The sequence below is a fragment of the Lepeophtheirus salmonis genome, chromosome 11 (genome assembly GCF_016086655.4).
Source record: "Lepeophtheirus salmonis chromosome 11, UVic_Lsal_1.4, whole genome shotgun sequence".
Lineage (NCBI taxonomy): Eukaryota > Metazoa > Arthropoda > Copepoda > Siphonostomatoida > Caligidae > Lepeophtheirus > Lepeophtheirus salmonis.
Genome location: NC_052141.2, coordinates 7,232,686 through 7,249,648, shown reverse-complemented (window position 1 = coordinate 7,249,648; position 16,963 = coordinate 7,232,686). Strand labels below are relative to the sequence as shown.

Below are 16,963 nucleotides of genomic sequence, written 5' to 3'. Positions count from 1 at the left end.
ATAATATGATTTCTTTATTCATTTCATTATAATTTTCAGATATTTCTTTGGTTAAACGAGTTCGATCAAGTTGCATGTAAAATTATTCTAAGAAAGCTATTGTGTTAATCACCCCAAAGTTCTTAATGTCATTTAAAAATAATCCTTTTCCTTCTGGATCCGTGATCAAGAAAGAGAAGCTTTGGATCTAACTGTTGAAATTGATTTAGAGTAATAAAAAGCAAGATTTGGAAGCTGGGATGGAATGGAATCTTTTTCAATTTTTTTGGACTATGCCGAGGTCTTTACGACGAAATTTGTTATGATAATTTCATTTGTTTATAATCAGAGGAGATAAATGAAGTTCACAAAGGGCCTAATATTTTGAAGGTTACTAATTTTAGCAAGGTATAACTTGAATCAAAAGTATTCATAATCTTTCATTCTAAAGTAACATATGCAAATGTGGTTTTATTATGTTTTCGGGGTCAGTTTTGATACTTTTGAGCTTAGTTGCTCTGTAGCCACTACGGCATCCTGGTTCAATGCATATCTTACAAATGATTATATACTTAAATAAATCAAACACTTTATTTTAAGTTAAAGTAACACACTTCCAACTTAATGCTGTGTAACTCATTATAATTTAATAGTAACATATTCATATACTGTTATTCAACGTTTAATCTCTTTGAGTCATTGAGGGATGAGAGGTTGCGAGAGCCTTCATAGTCTTATTTGTTCAGATATTGTTTATTTTATAAATATATATTCTACATTATTGATATTATCTGATTTATATAAAGGGTGATTCAAAACGAGCAGTTATTGGATTGTAGAAATAAAACACTTAAAATATTATGTTATGGTCAAAACTTTATTATGAACCTAAAAAACAATCCTTTACAATTATTTTTAGAAAATAATCCCCTTCATATGTTGGCCGCAACTGGCTTTTCAATGACATATTGTTTCGTGCCAATTTTTGATGACACATTCGAGCATTTTGACCAGAATCTCACGATTAACTCGCTCAATATTTGCTTCCAATGCTTTAATCGTCGCTGGTTTATCCACATAGACTTTTGCTTTTACGTAGCCCCAAAGAAAAAAATCCAAATGTGTGATATCACACGATCTTGGTGGCCAATTCACCGGGCCAAAACGTGAAATTAATTGCTCACCAAAATGATGTCCCAATAAGTCCATTGATACGCGCACTGTGTGACAAATGGCACCGCCTTGTTGGAATCAAATATCGTGGAGACCATGTGCTTCAATTTGAGGTACCAAAAAGTCTGCATACGACAAGCCAAGTTGTTGCGAGTGGTGGCGAATCGATTCTTTATGATCTTTGGCTGCACTCTCGGTTACGCACGCAATATTTTCTACGCTGCGAGCTCTACGTGGCCTATCAGACGACGGGACATCCCAGCAAGTTGCTGCCCCTTCTAATTTTTCGATTATTCTGCGAATTGTGGATTCTGAAGGTCGATTATGTGGACAATAAGTTGATCGTAATTTGCGAAAAACTACTTCCACAGAACGCTGATTTTCATAGTACAATTGAACAATTTGAACACGTTGTTGTGGCGTATATCTTTCCATGAAGAATTGTAAAACAGTACTGAGTAAAAATAACCTATGAATTTGACAGAACTTGCGCGCACCTGTCAAAAAATCCCTAGTGGAAAAAAACACTCGTTTTGAATCAACCTTTATTGAGAATCATCATTTGAAGAATATATCATTGGCTCCAGATCAAATATGGGATCGTTGTATACTTCAATGAGAACAAACTACTAAGGAGGGATGAATTCGTTATAGAGCAAGAATAATCATATAAAATCCAGTGATAAATAGAGTTATCATCCTCTCCGTACTTTATTGAAACTAATGAATCTATTCCTTCTAAAGTCAACTATATTTTGTATATATATTTTATCCTAACAAATCTCCTTCATCGATTTGAGTACTTGAATTTCCTTGTTATACTTGAAAAACGAATAACTCATCTTCAACATATTTGTAAGTCAGGGGCTTCCGTAGGATTTGACCTGGAGGGGCTGTAGCCCCTACAATTTCCTCATTTAATTTGCTATAGATTTTTGAGATTTTTTCCCTAAAAATTCAATTTTTTGTGAATAGCTATTGATTTTGAATTTTGTTTCAAATTCCAATATCTCTTCATGGCATCTTGATGAAATAATCTACTGCATTTGAATGCCAATTATTCTTCGGAACACCCCGTAGCAGTAGCATTCTCTGATTCCTTCCCAATGCTTTGAAACCAACATATTATAATTAAGGTTTGAAGAATTGTAACTGTCTAGCTTATTTACCTTTCTGTTTATAATTTCTCAAAGCTGGAATACAATGGTAATAATTCCAATAACAAACTATATAACTTAGAAAAAGTAGTATTACCTATATTCAAAGGTGTTAACTCGGTGTGGAATGAGCATGTTAAAAAAAAGAAACCGAAAATTAACATGGTAACCCTGACAATTTGGAGAATGTTTTGGAGGAGAGAAAGAATAATGCTCATGACGTTTCATTAGATCAGCTACAATCAGCTGTGATAAGAGAGGAAGGAGAAAAGGATAAAATCGAGGACATTTACTAAAATTACTCCAATGACAATTCCCAATTCTACTCTGAGTCCAAATAGGACTTACAATTATAACTTAGCAACAAATCCTCAGGGTTACGCTCCGTCTTTTATGAGGTCACAGGAACGTTCAATCAGGTTTTGAATATAATTGAATATATTTGAAAAAGATGTTGTTCACTACTCAGAAATTAAATAATAATGACAACTGCTAAGGAAAATGAAATTCGTTCTTTCTACTACCAATTACAAATTAACGGGCCAGCTAAAAAACCCACCAGATTTACATGTATGCCTATAATATTATCCAAGGCATAACAGTTCACGGCGAAAACGTCCCAAGACGAAAGCGTTACATCTTATTTTCATACTATAACTTAGTAGGGATAGAAGAAAAAGATAAAATAAGTATGAGTAGTATTATGTAGTTATATCCTAGGATTGAAGGGATATATTAATTTATATATGAACATTTTCAATACATTTGTTTTAATTAAAAGAACATATATCATTATGTTAATACATGGAGTAATTATTTTTAATAAATAAAGAAATGAATTTATACTAGACATTTAAGAATATTAAATGAAAATCAAATAATAAGCATGAATGTGAAAATAAAAACATTATATAATTTGTAAGCACTGATCCAATTGCTCCAAATACTTATATTTAATATCTAATTCTAATTTTACAACCGAAGAATCTCAAACCAATCTATTGTTTTATATATCCAGGTAATAATAGCCTTTAACATCAGTCAGTTTTTGAAAATAAAAGATTGCGAATGCACGACTTTTTTGATTTATTAAAAGTCAATAACTTATGGTGTTGAATTTTCTGGCGAAGATCGAGATCTCATCGGCACTTTTCAAGATAGTGTTATTAGGGGTGAACTTAAAAGGGAGTAGATTTATAAAATTTAACTACCTTACTTTCTAGTCAACTTTACCATATGATAATCCCAGCGACCAAAACTTGACCAATTTCATTGACAAGACAAATCCAACACGATGCTTTACAATGCTATTTGTCAATGTATTAGAAATGGGAGATTCCTATCTTTCTATTGGAATGAAATATAAAAAACGACATCATTTTGCTAATTACATTGCTCGTGTTGGATTTAAATGTTTTAAAATATATATCAAAAATATCATAAATCAGGCTAATAGTAGCATACTCCAAGTTAAAAAATGTCAAATTCTCAACGTGCAAATTATAAAAAAAAATACTAGGTTAGCTTTTAAATCTTGAATTTTCATTTTGTTTCGTTAAGAAAGGATTTACTCTTAAAACAAGTGTTTTATTCAGATCTTAAAATAATAATACATTTTCATAATTTATAAATATATATAGGTTTAAATAAAAGAAAAGCAGGATAAAATATAAATAGTTAACTTTTAATTTTGAACGTATGTCATTCATGAGTAATGACTAAAGATTAAATATAATATAAAAACTGTTATCGGAAACATTCACAAATAATCTTTATTAGTCCGGAGATCTTAAATTTTCATGGGGTAATACTCCTATATTTTGATAAGTAATTAAGTTTTTTAGAAGATGTTTAAGACTAACTAAGTTTTTAAATTACAATTATATCAAGGTTTTCCAATAGAAGTCTACAGAAGTTAAGAGGTCACTTATAATTTTTTATAGGTAATATAATCACTTAGCACATTCACAAAATCTATTTATACAAATAAAAGCAACATATTCATTAGGTGTCTAAAATTGACAACTACTTTTTTACAAATAATTTCTGCCCTAAATACAGCAAGGAAACTGAAAGATTCTGAACAATAAAATATTTTTCTCAAAATAAGAAACGAAAAGTATCGACTTTGGAAGACACTTGAATTGAAATTCGTTTCGAGTCTTTCGAATTTGAAACTAGGCTTTCTTCCTTCTTAAGAGCATCTATTACTCTCCATATATTGGAATAAATGCTAGTAACATAGCTTTTTAAAGCGTTGTGTAATCCTTCCAACACTATTTTTCGTTCGAATTGTTATAGCTCGAGTCCTTTCGTACATATTCCAAATTTCAATAGGAAATGACGGCTGTACTCTCCGTCATGTAATCCGTTTCAAAGTAAGAAGCAATTCTTGCGCTATATCATGACTTATATAAGCCCATCAATGATTAGAAGAAATGCAAAGGCTGCAAAACAGTTGAATTTATTATTAAAATTTGAATCAATTAGATATCTAACTTTTAAGCCCAGATCTACAATGTGGCAATTCAAATTTTTGGCCATATGAAAAAAAACGCCAGTGATGTTAGAAGTCAGGAAAGTTTCACTGAATGCATTTAATATTGCTTTTTCGAAATCAACCATTAATGTTTGTGTACTCAATATTGGGTAAAGACTCTTTAAGATGCTAAAAACTTAACATAAATTACTTGATGTTTACCCAGTAGTAAAACATACAAACGTGGAATACTAGTCTAATTTATGATAATATGCGGGGTGAACAATTGAGAAAATATTTCTGGACTAAATTTGAATGTCCCGTCACATCCTAGTTTTTTACTCTTGCAGGTCTTCTACCCCACTTTATGTTCCAAGTACAATAATTATATTGACATACATTCATTTACAGTTCATATGTACTGCAATTGACGACCAAATAAGATATTGACAAGAATTGTCGGATATATTTTTTTAAAGACGTTTCTTTACTAATTAAATATGTATATAGATTTATTCAATAAAATAGTTAACTATTGGAATTTAACAGTCACAAAAGGACAATTATTAGAAATGAAGGAATATATGACAATATTCAATGAGTATAACTTATAAATTACTTGTCTTGGTTCTCATAACTTGCCTTGAGATCCAATGGAAGTATACATTTACAGTCCTAGTTGTACATCTCCGAGGATTCGAGTCCCTTTGTAATGCAGCCTGTTTCGTACTCTTTGTGTAACAAGAAGGTTCACGAAGAGAGAAAGATCGTCGTTCTCGTCTTTGCTTCACCACAGCCAACCTCCTCTTCTTCTGAAATATCTCGGATCATAAACGGTTTATACTGATTAGCACTTTTTCCCTTCGATCGAATTACTGTGACTTGTTTATTATTTAATTTATTTGAAGTATTATAACGGTAAAAGATTCGAACAACATGCCACTGTGTTAAGTTGTGTTCATATACCCCATCCTTACTTTTCTTGTATCACACAACCTCTCATCCAAAAAGAAACAGAAAAAAAGACCAAAGTGATCTGGTACCAATTTCCATTTCTTTATTATTTTTTGGACTAAATGGAGAGAGCAGATTATCGAAGTACCTCAAGTAGTTCGAACTCTTAGTAATATAAGCATGGTGCAAAGCCCTATAAGCGGATTATGACCAACAGATTTGAGCACCATCTGTCGTCTCGGCTCATAACTATTCTGTATTTAATAAAAATTACAATAATGGAGAATAATTGCTATTTTATATATTAATTTATTAAATACAAAATATCTATGGGACGAAACGAAAGATGACGCTCAAAATATGTTGGTAACTTGTGAAAGTGTTGAAGTTATATTTCGAATATAGTGCCAATAAAGTCCGTTAAGGGACTTTATGGAGAAAGTGATTTGACTGGTTGTCCCTATAAAGTCTCCATTGACCCCATAAAGTCCTGCTACCAATTACTTGAACCCCTTTGGAAAAATATGTTCTTGTTAATCATTTATAGAATACAACTGCAATATGAATAACACATTATGACGAGTAATTTACTAATAATTACAATCATGAATATAAAAACTTCATCAATGCATTTGATTTTATTACGGTATACACTTGCATTTAAAACAGAACATAAAACTGCACTAAAAAAAAATGAAAAATAATATAATATTATTTAATCTTTATAGTTAATGAATTGGAAGATTGTTACGTTACAATCCGGCAGAAAACTATAACTACTAATATTCTATTAATATTGTCTGATTTTTTTATACATGAAGTAGTTAAATATTTTTATTGGCCTAAATGCATAATTTTATAAACTATTGGTTATTCATAAATGTGAATGCTTATATAAATAATAATTGAAATCTACTATTATTATAAATTATTTTTTACTTTAATTTTCACAAAACTTAAAAAACAAGAAGTACAATAGGGAAATTTTCCGCGATCAAGAAGTAAAAACCATACTCTAATTACTTTTAATTAAAAAAGTATAATGAAAAATGTTATTGTAAAAACTTTTAGCAATCAATTTTGGCAAGAACTATTCAAAATGGCCACCTCCAGCCTCCAACTCAGCCTCCACACCAGGTCGGAACTTGGTGCAGGTTGCCACAATATAATCGGGTGATATGTTTGCCCATTGCTTTTTGATGCTGGCCTTGACATCCTTTACATTTTGTGTGATGTTTTCCCAACCTTACTCTCTAAGGGACTCCACGCACTGAAGTCAAGGGGATTGAAAACAGGATTGTCAGAGAAGATCTTGTCTCAGAAGTCAATAAAGTTCTCAGCATAGTAAACCTCGATAGCCGATTGTTTCATTGGGTTTGAATAAGAAGGGATCCATTTTTTTCCATCAGAGGCCACGACTCCGAAGCATATTGTTTGGAACGGATGTTTACCCTGAAGGTGCCCTCAACTTCCTCAGGTAATGCTACTATGGATTTGTCGTTTCTGTTGTTCAAAATCTGGTTTACTGTGAAGATCTTCTTGTATGAGGAGATCTTCAAAGTCAACAGATGCTTCTTCAAGTAATTAAGGACTTTTTTCGCATCCCTCAAGCCTTAAGGGCTTCATCCTGTCGGTGAGGAGATGTCTCGGAGTCTTGACAAAGCTCTTTAGGTGAAAGTCATCCTCATGGTGATCTCACCCATGTTGAACTCGTCAGCCAATCGGCACATCTATACTGTTGGGTCTTCCTTGATTTTGGCCTCTAGGGACTTCATTAATGTTTGATCTCGCTTCAAACCATTTCCTCCACATTCTGCTTTCCTTTAAACTCCTTTATTATTATCTTTGGCCACCCTGATGTTCCTCACGGTCACGCAGAAAATGTCTGAAATTCTTTTAGGATCAACATCTGCGTCGAGAAAATCCAAAACATTTTGCATTTTTGATTCTTATTCACTCATTTTTCGTCCGATTTTGATCAAATCAAAACAAATCACAAGAAATAAAACACATATATCGGAATATTGCTTGATATGTCAACTGAAATTATTTTTTTATGCAGAAAATTTCCCTTTTGCACTCTGTACTCAAAAATCTAAAAATCTAATTTGATGCAAAAAAAAACCATCTGGCAATCCTTTTTTCATTTTGGACAAATTAAAAAAATAGAGTACTACTATTTTTATGTCTTCTTTCCAAGTTACATTCTGATAGCTAAAAAAATCGTAAAATTATTGGCAATCTCCTTCAAGCTCAAAAGGAGATATTGTACATTAAAGCCAATGTTGGGGTGACCCCTGTCACTTATTAAGTCATAAAAAAGAAGATGAAGGATAACCACACAAAGAATTTTGCTTGCATCATGACTTTGGGGTCATCTGCATTAATGGGAAGAAGACATTCCCCATCTTTTTCAAACCAGGACAGTTTGTCGACACCGAGGTCTACTACTAGGTTCTTAGGTGCATTTTTTTGCCCTTATTCAAGGTGAATTACACCAAGGGTGATTATTTATGGCAGGAGGATGAAACTTCCTCTTACACCATGAAGAAGAACAATCCTCTCCTGAAGTCCATATTACTATAGTACTACTTCTATATATGTAGTATAATTATAAGATGATTAAAAACAGTTGTGTAAAGTTATGATATTCTTGTCAATATATTTATTAATCTAAAATAAAGTCTTACATTACCATAAGGGGTTTGAGAGCATATTAAATCGTTACAAAGAACACAAATGTACATGTAAATTAGATGGGGGGAAAATGATCAAACTCAGAAAAAAGCATTGGATCCGACATACTCCTCACAATTTTCTCCTTCCCAGTCCTTGAAACAGAGGCATTTATCTGGGGTTATACAAAATCCATGCTCGTTATTGCAGCCTTTTTTGCATATCGCTCTACTACAGCCAAGGTCTCCCCATCCTTCATCGCATACACACTCAAATGGATTGGTAATACATCTTCCATGCTCACAATGCTTTGGTGTGATGCATTCATTGCAATTCTTGCCCTTCCATCCAGGCTCACAACTATGGATAGAGTAGAAAATATGATGGAATATAATTTTCATTTTGCGTAGAACCTTTGTCGAAAGCTTTTTTGAGGAAATAAAACTTTTTGTGGGTCCGTCTTATGTTTGATAAAAAAAATAATATATCAAGTAAAAAGTTCTGTTTGTTTGTCAGTAGATGTCTTTTGTAAGCTATAGTTCACCATCAATACATTGCATGAAAAAAGCTTAAAGTATCCTTAAAAGTTAAGCATACACTTAAAAAAAAGTTCATTAATAATTTTATGTTTGGTGAAGGCAGTTGTGTGTTAATGCCTTACAAAATGGAAGTAAAAAAAAAGAGAAAAAAATCTGTACAATCGTCAGTAGCACTGAGACTAAGGTGAAAAGACGGTTTTAGGCGGGCAAAAAAAGAAAAATTGTGCTCTTTATGGACCCAATACAATATCGAACGCAACATCTAAGTGCAGTCCAACGAACCATATTCTGGTAATATGGTTGTAAAAAATATCGATAAAATAATGGAAATCGTCGAGTTGGCCGACATGGGACTAATTATTCAATTGCCAATGAAATGAAAATTAGCCAGAACAATATTTGAAACCATCTAAATCGGAGAATCCTAACTTTGTTAATTTTATGGTCAAAATAAAGCGAAAAAAGGCTCAGAACTTTTTACTTCGCCTTTTATTATCCGCAAAGTAGTGTGACACTCTGTAGCTTGGGGATGTAACATTCAAAGCCCCCCTATGTAAGTAACATACCTATATTTTGTATTAAATGATATTATTATTCAGGGAGTTGTATCATTTTGCCGCAAGACGGCGCAAATCTCTCCTTCTTTGCTTACAAAGTAATATAAGTAAACAACGCAGAGAAGAAAAAACAAAGAGGGAGAACGTGAACAAAAGTTGACATTGTCCTAGTTGACCAAAACATTCAAATTGTAGTAGTAATAAATAGTTATATGTTAAAAACAGAGAGAGCGCTTTAAGTTAATTAATGTTCGATCCTCATGTAGTATTTTACATTTGATTATATTCTTCTGAATACAGCTCTTCAGTTATTATAGAAGTATAATTTGATCGAACACGAAACCAGGAGTGATGGATGTATAAATAAATTAATTTTCTATGGTTTTGCTCTATTAACTTTCCGCTTTCAGAAGTTTTCCTGGCTTTTTCTCAGCACTATAAATAGATAAAATGTTTAACTACAGGGGTAATTTTATCTAGTGGTACACATAATTTAAATTTTAATAAATCGGATATTTATTCGTCGATTGTTTTCAAGCTCTGCCAAAAATAGATTTTGTGACTCAAAATTCCTTATGGAACGACAAAGGAAGCTTCTCTCACGCGGCATGTTCCCCATGGTCATATCCAAGGAGCTCTGGCGCAGCTTAAGAACAATAAATCCGGCTGGAACCATGGTCTTGGGCAAATAGTTAAACATTTTATCTTTTAAAGTTTGGAGTAACATAGTTTGTAGGTTAAATTGTTATGTTTTTCGGGAAAAAGTTCTTGACAAAGTGGCTTTCGGCGAAAAAGTTTCCGGCAAAGTGTTCTATAATCAATTTTGTTACATACAAACAAACGTTTGGTCTGACGCATACTCCGTTTTCACAGCTTTCAGGGCATTCAACTAAAAAAACAAAACTAAACTGTATTAAAATTGTTGACTTGGGTAGAGTGGGGGGTACCACGGGCTCTAGTTTTGCATTTTTGGAGAATTGTGCCATCATTTTTGAAAGTGAAGATCTATGAACCGACATTTGCAAATGCCCACATTTGACCCCACACTACCTGACTTAATAAACCTTATTTATTTTATAAAATATAACAAATGAAAACATTACCTTCATTGCACAACACACCAGCATATCCAGGTTGGCAATTACATTGATAGGGCTTGTCACAGGTACCATGCTGACAACCAGGGAATCGAACACAAACATCACAAAAAGGACCTCGCCATCCTATTTCGCAATGACACACACCAGGAGATGTGCAATTACCATGTACACAGTCCCGAAATTCCTTTCCATTGTATGCTATGCAGGATGGTTCGTTGCATAGATTATCTGGGTTTTTGTAGCCATTCACGCAGATGATATTACCGATTTTATCACATCGATAGTGGCCAAGTGTCTTTAGAATGGAGGAAGATAAAATAGTTTTGAAAATAAATCAGTGGGACTTTGTTTTTTAAGAATGTAAATGAAAACATTTCATTGTACAGGTGACCGGAAATAAACTTGAATGACTTTGATGCTAATTTAAAACATCTGGCCATCCTTTTTTTCATTTGGGACAAATTAAAAAAATAGAGGTCTGTTATTTTCATTTCTTCTCTCCAAGTTACGTTCTGGTAACTTAAAAAATTACTTTATACGAAAAAAATCGTAAAATTATTGGCAATCTCCTTCAAGCTCAAAAGGAGACATTATAGATTACAGCCAATGTTGGGGTGTCCCCCCGTCACTTATTAAGTCATAAAAAAGAAGATGAAGGATAACAACACAAAGAGTTTTGCTTGCATCATGATTTTGGGGTCATCTGCATTAATAGGAAGACTACATTCCCCATCTTTTTCAAACCAGGACAGTTTGTCGACACAGAGGTCTAGTACTACATTCTTAGGGTCAATCTTTTGCCCTTATTGAAGCTGAATTGCACCAAGGGTGATTATTTATGGTAGCAGGATGAAACTTCCTGTTACACCATGACGAAGAACAATCCCTTACTGAAGTCCATATTTGTAAATTTCTGGGCCTGGGACTTCTTGCCCCTCTAATTTCCTGACCCCAACTCTCTGAACTAATATTGGTGTAGCATATTGGAAAGTAAATCCAACAGCACTCTCCAAAACAGCGTTGACTTCTTCAAGTCAGCCACCATGGAGGCATGGGAGGTCCAATGAATAGAGGAGATTGCCTTAGCATGGTCCTCATTTCGGTGAAATGTCGAAGCTGTCATTATAGCTGAGAGAAAGGACTATGCACATCTCTAGTAGTAGTGATTGAACGCTTAATTTACCCATTTTCAATCCAGAATAAATTCAAATAAATAATATAGGAATGGCTGTGAAACCATTCCAGAATATTTTAAAGTTTATTTACGGCCACTTTGTATAAACAGTAATTTTAGCAAAGGCAATGATAATTAATTAATTAATAATTGTTCCAACATAAAATTTAAAGACAATTTATCGGTATATTTTAGAAATATTTGTTCAATAAGATTTTTACTCAAGTTTACAAAAAATATTGAAATTTTCTGGTTCCCTACAGAATATGATACAAAATTTTAAATTAGACAAACAATTCTAAAAGCCCATGAGTAGCTATTAAGGAATATATAGCTAGCTTTTCGGTTATCAAGAATTTTCTATTTGAAAATTTTGAATTTTTTTTCCTTTTTTATAGGCTTGAGAATATTTTGAAGTAGTAACAAGTATACAAGTTAAATTTAATGATGAAAAATTGTATGCAGTTTTTAAATAAGTGATTATAATTGGTATGCGATCATGAATCCTGAGAAAATGTCATTTAAAGACTATACAACCAGCATATTGAAAGGGTCTTGTTTGAAAATAAATTACGTCTCAGTATCTCAATAGTTTTTACGCCAAATGAACTTATTTGGTTCGTTCTAGAAGGTCTAGTAAAGCTGCAATATATGATTGATTTTCTTTTAAGTATAAATCTATGAATGTTAACTTCTGACATTTTTAAAAAAGGACAAAAATATATATTTAAATATAAATGGGTAAACAATTCAATTATATATTTAAAACTTTGGGGAGGAATTTTTTGACTTTTTTGACTTACTCAAAGTTGGGTGGAACCTACATAGCAGGTGGTCCATTGAAATCTGAACACATACTACTTCTATAATTAATGAAGGTTGAGTGATTAAAATGAATTGATATTTTGCAATACGAATACATAATAGAACAGCTTTTGAACAATTTATATATTTCCTGTACAAATAATGTGACGAAAACGGGACAAAATATGTTCATTTTTGTAGAAATTGAAATGTGCTCAAGCATAAAAGATTATTTACAAAACAAAACAAATCTGAACTCTTTAGCATACGTACAAGTCAACAAAAGGAGATTGGAATGTGATCAGCGAATTTCCATTCGTGCACTCCTAGAAGTTAGGCGTCTCCAGGACCCCCGACTAAGGCCTCAGCAATTCTGAAACGTTGGAAAGGAAGAAGGGCTCTATCAGAAAGGGGAAACTGGACCCAGAGGAGTTAAAAGAAAACAGCCCAGGGCAATCCCCTGAAGTCCATGAGGTTCCATGGAAGGGATCTCAGGGGTTCACACCAGACTGTATTGAAAAAGATGCTGGAAAGAGCCTTGCAAACGTGGAGAGGCGACTTTTGACACCAGCAATGAAAGAAACCCTATCTTCGGTTGCAAGGATTTTGAACTTTTTATGACACTTCTACCCCCTCCCCTCCCCACCGTCATGATGCCAACACCTTCGACTACAACTTTTGAGTGCATGTCGAGGGGAGGGCCAGCATTGTCCGCCATCCAAACACCGATGCTCTCAAAGCCCCTGTTAGCCAGCACTTGGACGCCATGACAGATGATTACATCTACAGCATGTGTCAGGCCTTTCACCTCCGCCTATAATCCATCATTGCCGCTTATGTTGAGTACATTAATTATTAAGAGAGCTCAGAAACACATCTATTTATGCTTTAAATTTTGTTGAAATTCTATTGCTAATTAATAAATTATATCTTGTTGAAGTTTAAAATCGAAAGTGTTCAGATTTGAATGGACCACTTGGTATATAAAGATTAAAAATACTCAAAAAATTTCAAATCAAAAATTCTTTAAAACCCGATTTTATGCAAAAAAACACAAAAAAACAACTAATTACATATTTGAGATTAACTTGTCAGTACTACTAAAATTAAATATATACATTTAATAGATTATGTTGACTTGTGTAATTAATTAATTAATCATTATTCTGACATAAATTTTAAAGACCCTTAATTTAACAATTTGATGCTATTTGTTTTTGGAGAATTTCTTTTATAAAACTATTATACAAATTTACAAAAGTTCATAGCAGCAATTACTTACTTCCATTTCATCGATGGAACATGGATCCAATGCTTTTACATTTAATCCTATCAAAAAATTCGTAACAAACAAAATATATCTAATGAATATTAACATGTCGACGTATAATGTAATAATGACTAAAGGCACCAAAAGAAATTGATTTTTATTTATAAAACTACTCACAAATAAGTACTGTTAATTATTAGTAAATTATATTAAATTAATGAGTGTAATATAATCACCTTTCATGAAGCGTTTATTTTATGATTACTTTTTGCCTTTGTTCAAATATTTCAAGATTTGTGATTATAATTTTATTGTTAATTTTTGTTTCTTAAAATAAGTACCTTTCAAGGTTAACATTTGAATTAAATACATTATGCATGATTTGTTTTAAAGGTCGATTCATTTAAAAACAAAACAAAGAAACATTTATATTAATAAGTATATCTTAGAATCTAAGATGATTCCTTCTCCATATTTGTCCGTGAGCAAACACTCTGGCAAAAATGTTATGCCCGAATTGACACTTCACTGAACATACTTTTTACCGAAAAAAATATTGAATGTATTTGGTCATGAATCATGGTACAATACAATCACAAATTGCAATAGTTAAGTGTTGATTAGCTAATAATTGATTTTTTTCGTTATGAGAATGCTTAAACAGGGGATCCAACTTTTATTCAGACAACTGCCAATAATTATATATATAAGAAGGATATAATATGTTTTAAGAAGAGAAGGACTCAATTAATAAATGACTGAGACTTAATGGACAATGTGAATTAATCTATCATTCGGATCGAATGTGTTGGAACTTATATATATTTGGCCAAGTCCTGACACTACTCTATCCCTAGGATGTCTCACTCTCTATAATTATCAAGATGAGTTTTTCATTTGAGTAGTCTAATAGATTCATCGTTTTGAAACATAAACTACCATGTAAAATATTTATTAAAGTGTCCCTAAAATTGTCTAACGTTGGTCCGTTGCAGTTAGAAAATGTTGGAAATCACGAGTATAGAGAATAAGTTTTTAGATAGGTTATGTCTTGCTATGGAGAGTATTATTATTCGTCTCGTCGTCAATAATATTAATTTAACAGTGTCTTATTGTATTGAAATTGAATATCAAAGGAAAAACAAGCTTGTCTGGATCTGCTTCTGATATTTAATTCATCATCTTGTTCCACAGTTTTGTCGGAATTGGAAGATTTGTTAACATATCTGAGGCTGAGTGCTGGAAAGGGTTCCTACGTAATACATAACGGAAGATTTAAGTTTACTTCATTGATATTACAGTATAACTTATAATTTATAAAGTTGACAATTTTGGTAAGAATACAAAGGCGTGCGAGGAGAAGAGAAGAAATACTTATGGCATCATTGATTAAATTAAATACATCTTCTTTTATCAAGAACGTTATCATTCCCGCCTTTATTATTCAAAATTAATATAATATTAGATGCTGATCGTCGATAGAGAACTGCATAAAATGTATAAAATAACGTTGCCTTCTGTCTGGCTTTCTGAAAATGGAGGCCCATGAATTTGAAAAATAATTACCGGAGGAGAAACAGACGGCTTGTCGGATTTATCGATATAAATGTACCTTTAGTCCCCTGTCTAGAATTACACACCACTCATTATCCTCATCTCATATCAAGAGCATGGATATTCTTCTAAAAAATCAAGTTAATGATGAATACATCAAGTCAGACTTTAACCTTGATCTCACAAAGATGCTTATTGCATGTAATATAACCTTATCCATTGCTAATTATCCTACTTTCAAAAAATTTATGGAGAAATACACGGGTAAATTCTTCCCTTCCCGAGGAACCATCATTAATTAATGGAGGATGTTGGTAATGATGTTATTTATAGAAATACCCCCATTGTAGTTAAGACAATTTTCAGCATGTTTAGAGTCATCCACCCCAAATTGCGAAATGGAACTCTGATTTTTGTACCATCTAACAGTAAGTATTCATTTAAAAAAAAATATATAATCATAAAATATGATTAAGAAACATAAACTGACCCTCAATCAGTCAGTAATAATATTTTTGCGTATAAATTAATTTTTCTCAATCGAATCATGAGGTTTTTTTTCAGCTCCCAAGTAAATGAAGATATGGATTCCTTCTTTTTTTTTTTTAGCTACCCGGTATTATTAAATGTAATTGAAAAGTTTTTTTTTTTAATAATATTATGTTTTTTATTTAAAAAAAAAATAATTTATAACTTCCCAAACAGTGGATATTTAACTCACCCGATATGACTCCAAAATTTAAATTGAGAGCAGACTCCAGTTCTACAGGGTGAGGACTTAAAGAGTAGAAAATTATAAAAACTGTTTTCACTTCTACATATTTTATTTTGTGCCATTTTTATGGCAAACTTTTGAAGCAAAAGTTGGTAATTCAACAATTTCTACACTGATTGGTCAATATTTCTCCCTCTTTTTTCTTAATGATGGCTTCAATACGGGCAGGAACAGAAGCACAGCTGCCCTTGATAAAGTCCAAGGAATGGATGTTTGGTCCTGAAGGTTCCCTCGAACTGAGCTCTTGATTCACCCAAGAAGCGATCATTTCTCCAGTAAAGAACAGGGTAATCTGTGAAGATCTTCTTGTCGGAGGACATCGCACACATTCTGCCGTTTTGCTTGTATTTTGTACTTTTTTGATCAATAATTGATTAATAAACAAAGTAACAAGTTATATTTAGGGATACGATTTGTTTAGGAGTGCGAGGAGAGGGCAGGAGCGCGACATATATTGCATCTGAATTAAGACCCTTTTTAATATCATCTCCCTTTTATATGATTTTGGGGAGGGGACAAATGAATTACTGCTACACACCGAAGAACCTTCTACATTTCAAAATGGTGTTATAGAATGCATTTTTAAATCAATTTACACACGCCAGAAACTGGTTATATTTTTTCTTTTAAATGGAGATGTTAACACACACCCAGCTTTTTAAATAATAATAATATTAAAAAAAAACAGAAGAAATTGCAGAACACTGACCGTTTTTCCTTTTCTAATTGCTATACTTAGTTTTTTCTTACGAAAAATCCCTTCTTTAGTTAT

At 32.5% G+C, this 16,963-nt stretch overlaps 1 protein-coding gene across 1 annotated transcript; it reads right to left on the bottom strand.

The window, feature by feature from the left end:
• Positions 1 to 8,392: 8,392 nt before the first annotated feature.
• Positions 8,393 to 14,035, bottom strand: LOC121126361 (uncharacterized). The gene is made up of 4 exons (XM_040721685.2): positions 13,875 to 14,035; positions 10,618 to 10,909; positions 10,349 to 10,403; positions 8,393 to 8,778 (listed from the first exon to the last, which is right to left on the bottom strand). The coding sequence occupies exons 1-4, from the start codon at positions 13,968 to 13,970 to the stop codon at positions 8,520 to 8,522; spliced, it is 702 nt and encodes a 233-aa protein (XP_040577619.1). The 5' UTR covers positions 13,971 to 14,035; the 3' UTR covers positions 8,393 to 8,519.
• Between the last annotated feature and the right edge of the window lie 2,928 nt (positions 14,036 to 16,963).

Coding starts and splice junctions, on each gene's coding strand:
- LOC121126361 (XM_040721685.2), bottom strand. CDS start 13,970: ATGTTAATATTCATTAGATATATTTTGTTTGTTACGAATTTTTTGATA. Junction 10,910..13,874: donor GTTCCATCGATGAAATGGAA/GTAAGTAATTGC, acceptor TCCATTCTAAAG/ACACTTGGCCACTATCGATG. Junction 8,779..10,348: donor GTCAGACCAAACGTTTGTTT/GTATGTAACAAA, acceptor CTCTATCCATAG/TTGTGAGCCTGGATGGAAGG.